Source organism: Seriola aureovittata, chromosome 12, assembly GCF_021018895.1.
Source record: "Seriola aureovittata isolate HTS-2021-v1 ecotype China chromosome 12, ASM2101889v1, whole genome shotgun sequence".
Lineage (NCBI taxonomy): Eukaryota > Metazoa > Chordata > Actinopteri > Carangiformes > Carangidae > Seriola > Seriola aureovittata.
The window spans coordinates 3,237,120-3,245,092 of record NC_079375.1 but is presented as its reverse complement, the minus strand read 5'-3'; the positions used below and the strand labels follow the sequence as shown (position 1 = coordinate 3,245,092).

Below are 7,973 nucleotides of genomic sequence, written 5' to 3'. Positions count from 1 at the left end.
TTTCCATTTTCTTGGACAGAGACACACAGGGACAGAGAGAATTCTGTGAAGCAGAGGAGGATCATCACTTACTCTGAGTCTCATCTGATGTTTTCCACTCTCGTACTATACACACCGACAAACTGAATGAAGGTACAGAATATAAACTGTTCTAATGCATGAAGGGGGAGGTAAGGGCAGAGCTGTCACAGCACCCTCTGGTGGTTCAAGCTCAACCTCACCACATGGAATGAGGTATGAGTGGTAATAGAGGATCTGCCTTAATCAATCAATCATACAGATTACTGCTACTTTCAGTCATCTTCATTTTCATACACTTTCGAATAACTGTTAATTAGAAATAATTTAACTGCCAGGCTTTCAACCAGAACCAAGAGGCGTCACCAAATCCCACCTGTCTTAGTTTCCTAACGCTCACTAAAGGTATGTTTTAGAATGAATAGATTTAAAGAGCATACTGATTATTTCATGTTTCACTGGAGCCTCGCTAAATTTATGACCCTGTACATGCAGTTTGGGATTCTCAGGCAGAGCTAAAGACTTGAAGGGACAGGGTGGTTGTTAATAATAATAAACATCATTTGGCCCTGAGGCTCCAAGGAAATAAGGCTGGCTGAGTTAGTGTTATCTTTTAAATAATTTTTTATCTGCCTTTTTTTCACAGCAGGCAATTTGACTTGTCACAGTAGAAAAGGCCCAGGTGTTCCTGATAACATTAACGATGGCTCTGCTCTGTTCAAGACTCCCAGTAATTAATCTCATTATTTACACCTGTGCTTTACCCACTGAGACGTGTCCAAATGTCTTCTGTGAAAAAGACCCACTGGAGAACATATCTGATTATATGTGAGTTTTTAATTTACTTGAATTGTCTTTTTATTTAGTTTAACATCAATTGGTTTTCATCTGTTTTATTATATAAGACAATGTTTTTGTAATTTCATGAATAAAAAAAGTATAAAATGCACAGTGTTACAGTGTTAATAATAAAAATCAACACTGTAACACTTTACTTTAAGCCCCCCTATTTAATATTTATAATTACTATTTAAACTGTAAAATAAATGATTTCTGACACATTATAATGTAGTTGTAAGCAGCTTTAAGGACATTTTAAGTGTTAATATATTTAACAATTACAACGAAGACATAGTTTATATTATAAAAGCTGTGTTTTATTATGTTGTTTATTTATTTACTTATTTGGATCCTCATTAGCCACTACCAAGGTAGCAACTCCTATTTATCTTACATTATCTGTTTATACAGCAACTTCTATCTATGGGTGTCCACAGGAGGACTAGTTATTGATAAATACATTAATATAATCAATTTGTGTTTCCAATAAAGATCATTATGTGCCAGGTTTATGATAATTTTCATCAAATATGATCCTTATCAAGTATGATACAAATCCACCAACCAATCAGAATAGAGCTACAATTCAACCAATCAGAATACAGCTACAAACCACGCAATTAAAATAGAACTACAAATCAACCAATCAGAATACGGCTACAAACCAACCAATCAGAATATGAATCAATCAACCTGTCCATACTCCCCATTAAAATATCCCTTCCTTTCAGTGAAAGCAAGGGGGAATGCAAAAAAATATTCCAAAGTTTATCTGGAGCTAAAAAATGGCTTCAGCACTCTGAGTTCCTCAAATCAAGTGGGATCTTCCAAATGTACAATCTTTTTAGTGCAGAATTTCCTCTTTGTGTTTCCCCTCACCGAGCCGCACAAGAAGGAACTTTAGCAAAAAGATGTTTGGAAGATAACAACTTGAACTGATTAACTCTGAAACCTCAAATTAACTTAAGATAAACTTAGGAATGGAACACAGACTGTGGGTTTATTCCCCCACACGTAGATTAGAAGCACAGAAAAGGATCATTTGAGCACCTAACTATCGTTTTAAGACAGAGTTGAAAAATTGAGCATCTATCCGTTAACAGCACCCCCAAAGTGAATAACCACCATAAGCTGAATCCAGTAGGTTTTATGTCTGCAGTGGTTGTCAGAGTAATTCAAAAATGATAACGGTGCCAAGCTTCTTATAGCTGTCACTCACTTATTCATTAAAAAACAAATTTTTTCTCTCCAAGGAATAACTCCTGTAGCGACTGAGGTGTAATCCCTCATTGGCTTTCCACCTTCGCACTCCAGCTGCCAGGGGTCGAACCAGGGTCTCTGTGTGAATGGTCTTATTCTAGAACCACTGTGGCAGTGTCTGATATATTAAGATTCCCTTCTCAAAAAAAAGGAACCCAAATTCTGAAAGCTGACAAATATCCTGCATGACATTAAATATATAAGAAAGGAATGTTCTGGAGCGTCTACATTCACTGGTATTTTAACCTGTTTATTTCAGGATCAAACTACTGCATATCCTGTTTTATATTTGATTCTTTCATGGTGAGAAAACACACTGACCTCTCTTCTTGGTGCATAGAAAGTGTTTTTTCACACATGACAACACACTTTTGCTCATGCTAAGGTGAAGAACTCTCAGGACTCTTGATGATAAAGTTCACATTTGATGCCTTTATGGGTTTGACACAGCCTAAAAAGGCTTAGAACCACTGTTAGATAACACATTAGATCCACGGGTGTCAGAGACAGTTATTCATTCCTTCAGGTTTCTCACTACAACAGTATTATGTATAATATTTAGCAGATTTCCTCCAGAAATGGCGTGAAAGTTTTAGCTAAATCTGTCTGAGCTCTACTAGATAATTAGTTGGCTATCAAGCTAAAAAAAAAAAAAAAGCTCAAATTAACGTGTATAACAATAAAAAGCCCCAAACTGTGAGCTCCATTTGTGATGTACATAATGTTCTTCTCCAGTCAAGAAGAGGATCATTTTTCTGCCACTGAAGTAAACATTCACATAATCAGTTACACAGTAACATCCCCATTAGTGAATTCTGGACATCTATTGTCAAGCATATTCAAAGCAAAGCGTTGCCCATTCATCTGCTCCCATTATGGTGGCATGCAGTCCCAGAATTCATGGCAGATACACTGGCAGAATCCGTAGACCATGATCATGACGAGGCTGGCGGGAACCAGGCTCACCAGCAGCACCCCGAGCGTTGTCCTCTGCATGATGAGCAGGTAAACCCCCATGGGCAGAGAGCTGAAGTACAGAAGCCCGAGCACCCACACCAGCGCCCGGGCCGACGTCTGGCACAGGAGGGCTGCACAGTTCCACACCGTCCACCGCTGCGTGATGGACGCCATGGAATCCAGACTGGAGGAGTGGTAGCCCCGGTTTGAGGTGTGAGGTCCACGTGGCTGGTGGTAAAGGTCCTGGTTTGAGGCGGGCGCCGGTGGAGGCTCCATGATGGTGATGACCACAAAGTTAGGGGAGCCCCGGATGGAGGAGTAGGTAGTGGCTGAGGAAGTGGAGGAGGAAGGGGAAGGGGACATCACAGGCGCGTTACTACCCATCAGCGAGGTCAGGCGCCTGGGGCTGAGGAGTAGCTCCGTGGTCGCATCCTGGTGGAAGTGGAGGTTCCTCTGATTCCTGCTTTTGAGGGCCAGCGCCGCCACCAAGTTGCAGTCATCCGGCAGACTGCTCACCGCCTCCCCTGGCAGTCTGGTGATGTAGCGGCAGAACGGGCACACCACGGCGTTGGGAGGCGACTCACCCAGGTCCAGGATCTTAGCGAGGCATTTGGCGCACAGACGGTGGCAGCACTCGAGCAACTTTGGCCTGCGACTCCCGAGGTTGTACGCACAGTAGCAGATCTTACACTCCAGCTCCTCAGTGCTCAGTATGTCCACGTGGCCGCAGCCACCACCATCACCGCCACCATCCTCGGGGCTTTGCAGCTCAATCATCATCTTATCCCTGAGTTTTCTCCTGCCACAAGAACATCAGAAAAATCCAACCAAAAGCTCAGGTCCAGGCTCAGCTCCGAGGGACGTGGCAAGTTTCCCATAGATGGAGACGTTGATTATGGTCCACTCCACTGAAAGTCTGGGGTTCATTGTGGTTGTCCAACAGGCTCCTGCAGTGGGTGTGTGTGTGTGTGTGTGTTTTCGAGTGTGCGTGTGTGTGTGTGAGAGAGAGATTTGTGAGTTAATGCGGAAAGCACCTCGCAAGCTCTGGCCTCTGGGGTTCGCCTGCCTCTGAGCAGTTGGGGTAACTGAGCTTCGTTTGGGGCAGAAAGCCTTTCATGGGCCGCACGAAAAAAGAGAGAAAGTGAGAGAGATTGAAAGAAAGACACAGAGAGACAGAGAGAGAAAGAGGTGGGGAGGGGGAGGGATAAGGGGGGGTGAGAAAGGGAGAGAGATAACTGTTAACACAGCATTAGAAGAGAACAAACAGAGGCGAAGGGAAAACAAAGCAGAGCCTGTACAAACCAGAGCTGGAATTTTCGAGCCTGATCTTTTGTTGCTCAGTGAAATTCAGTCCAATTAGTGGCTGACACACACACACACACACACATACACACACACACACACACACACACACACACACACACACACACACACACGCACACACACAATGTCTTTAATATCTACAGTGCTGTGTTTATGGTGTGTGGGTGTGTGTGTACAAGAAATCATGAATGAGTGTGTATCTGGAAGACTTTGTTTAGTGTGTGTGTGTGTGTGTGTGTGTGTGTGTGTGTGTGTGTGTGTGTGTGTGTGTGTGTGTGTGTGTGTGTGCACGCGCGTGCATGCACGTGCATGAGTGCGTGCACATGTGTTTGTCTGTGTTTGTGAAAGTATGCAAACTTGTTCATGCTGTGTGTACAAGTGCTCGCAGTAAATTAGTTTTTGTACATTTGTGTGTGTATTGACTGTGTTTGCATTGCAAGCTTGAAAACCTATGAATGAATGAGTTTGACAGTGTGTGTGTGTGTGTGTGTGTGTGTGTGTGTGTGTGTGAATGTCTTCTCTGTGCAGTGTTTCATGTCACCCTGTTATTTGTCTTCATATGACAAATATTTGCAGCTAAATCAATTTACGACCCCCCTGCCCATATGCTTACGTTTATTTTTTACATACATGATTTTTAAGTGAAATTAAAAGATCATCGAATCATCAGCCCAACATCAAAAATCACACCAAAAAAACTTGCAGTGTATCTATATGATTCAGACTTTTTAATCATGTCTATTAATAATCAAATTAGAAATACTTAAAGCAGCTATAATCAATAGTTTTATGATAACAATATATCAAATGATAATGTGTAAGGGATCACTACCTGCTCATATATCAATATACATGTGGTGGATCACAGGACTCCAAATGATCCTGTTACTTCTCTACTACTTAAGAAGTGATGATTTGTCCATGTTGTTTTCACAGCTTGTTGCAAGTCAGTTATTGTCTATTAGAAGAAATATTGACTGGGCTTTTAAAGCTCCATATTTTATATTTTCCTGTGTTTTATTCAAAGTATTGATGGATAAGAAGATATATTTTTGGTTTTAAGAACCAAAAACCATCACAGTGTAGTTTTACATCTCCTCTCTCAGGCGTCTCTCTGGAGCTCTAGGGTCTATTTTGGTTAAGGTTAATATTCCAGCTGTAGCTACAGTGAGTAAATGTCTGCAGAAAACTTTCTTACCTTTCAAAAACAGCTATTAAGCTGCATTGAGCCTGTGGATGTGAATATGTGTCAGAATTGGTGGCGAGTGTGGAGTGAAGGAGTGGCCCCAGCAGTGGAAAGTGGAGCAGGTCATTGTTGGAGATCACGGTCTGGCACTGAGCTCTGATCTTGATTCAGGTCCAGAACAGCGCGAGCGGCATGCAGCGCAAAATGGGTCATCATCTCTTTGTAGGTCTGACTTTCCCTGTCCCTCCACAAGACGGTTGCGTTCTGACTCCACCATGCGTGGCAAGACGCCCAGTCTGCAGTCTGTCACACAGGCTGCATTCCTCCAGCTGCTTTTTTTGAGAGTTTCGTCCATAAAATGTCAAAAATACTGACTATTGCCTGTTACAAATCACAGCAGTCGTATTCAACGATCTCAAAGTTTATGTTTCACGGTGAGAATTTGATATAGTTGTGTAGTTTATAAGTTAATACTTGCTATAGACGGAGAGAAGTTTTCTTTGTTCATTATCTTTTGAGATTAATCATGTTTGTATATCTGAAGTTGTACTGACCCCCTGTGGTCATGGTTTTATTGGACAATGCAACTAACTGAATTTGTATCGTTGTTATCAGTGTTGTAGTTAAGTCACTAACCCTCAAGTCCGAGTCGAGTCTCAAGTCCCCAATGTTCTAGTCCAAGTCACAAAAAAAGGGTCCGAGTCAAGTTCCAGGACGGGCTCCTGTGCTATTCATTAATAAAGGTCTACAACACAAATGACACAGCTGTCACCATTTCATCACTGAATAATGTTACAGTATTAATATATCAATATCTTATGCCAAATTATTACAAATACACTAACAAAATAGTCAGAGTCTTTGTCTCCAACCTCCCAATCAATGCTTGAGTCCAAGTCCGAGTCATCAGTGCTCAAGTCCAATCACATTTAGGAATCCTGTTTAAAGCTGCAGAAAGGGATTTTGACCCCTAGAGGGCAGAATAACACCTCAGATTTGCTGATGTGCTCATGAAGTTGTTGCTGCAAACATGTTAAGCAGTTGCCTGTTTACAGTATCCACTAAGACCAGAGCGACATCACCTTTTTAAGTTGTCGGTGTTATATCAGTGTTCATGGAAAAAGCTCCACAGAGCTGCAGTGGAGAATGTCGTGGTTCGATCCTCGGCTCCTCCAGTCCACATGTCCAAGTTTTCTTGTGCAAGACACTGAACCCCAAATTACCCTTGATGGCTGTTCCATGGGTGTGTGAGTGTGTGTGATGTATGGGTGTGTTGTATATATGTGTATGTGTGTGAATGGGTGAATGTGGCATGTACTGTAAAGTGCTTTGAGTGGCCTGTAAGACTAGAAAAGCCATAGTAGTCTATTTACCATGATAACAGTTTAACACAAACAATTGACGTCAGACTAACTCTACAACACAGACACACACACACACACACACACACACACACACACACACACACACACACACACACACACACACCTGACGTCAATGATTTAAACCACAACACAACAAGCAGCAGCTGAGGTGTGGAGCTGCGTCAGGTCAGACAGAAGTAGACTGAAAATGAGAGGAAGTTGAGCGATTTTTCTTTCACAGTAAAAGCATAAAATAAATAAATAAAATACAAAAATGAAATTCAATGCAATTCCAGCAGTTGCTGTTATAGGCTTTCCTTACAGGTGCGTCAACTGGAAACAGTGAAACGATCTAACTTTAATACAAAACAAAATTCTCACCAGCATAATTAGTCACTGCCAAACGTTAAGGACCAAAAGCTGTGACTATAGTCATGATTTTTTTTTTTTTTTTTTTACCTCAGGCCTGCATCAACTAATTTACGAAAATATATATAGCCTATAGTTTGGGACTAACAACACATCACATGTTTACTGTCTTTACAATGATATATTTCTTTCAGGTAATACAAATGATTTTATTCAGATTGAACTTGTATTTCTAATTTATCTTATTTATTTTAGATTCTGTTTCTATTCTTATTTTATTTCTTCATTCCATTTTTCCCCTTGTGCTGCTTTTCTTTTGTGCTGCTGTGTCAATTTGAATTTCCTCTACGGGGGATCAGTAAAGGTAAGCTACATCTTATCTTAGATGATCTTATTTTAACTTTTATTGATCTCTACTGGGAACTGGTTCCCAACCTCTGTGGCTTGTGTTCCCTTAAAATGAAGTGATGTCATGTTTGTCCCCTTTTCACAGGTTAAATATCTGTTAGTTGTCACCAGTTTAAAAAAAATCTCCACATATTGTGAATAGCTTCATTAAAGGCCTAAAGAAGGTAAAATTATCCAATATGGTAATTATAAAGTATATTGCGAATGCTATACTTTTGTACTTTTACTTGAATGTTAGAGGTATTATG

General features: G+C 41.0%; 1 protein-coding gene across 1 annotated transcript; it reads right to left on the bottom strand.

Moving 5' to 3' along the window:
* Window positions 1–2,386: 2,386 nt before the first annotated feature.
* On the bottom strand, window positions 2,387–4,231 carry rnf182 (ring finger protein 182). Its single transcript, XM_056392088.1, has one exon. The coding sequence runs from the start codon at window positions 3,853–3,855 to the stop codon at window positions 2,992–2,994; it is 864 nt and encodes a 287-aa protein (XP_056248063.1). The 5' UTR covers window positions 3,856–4,231; the 3' UTR covers window positions 2,387–2,991.
* Between the last annotated feature and the right edge of the window lie 3,742 nt (window positions 4,232–7,973).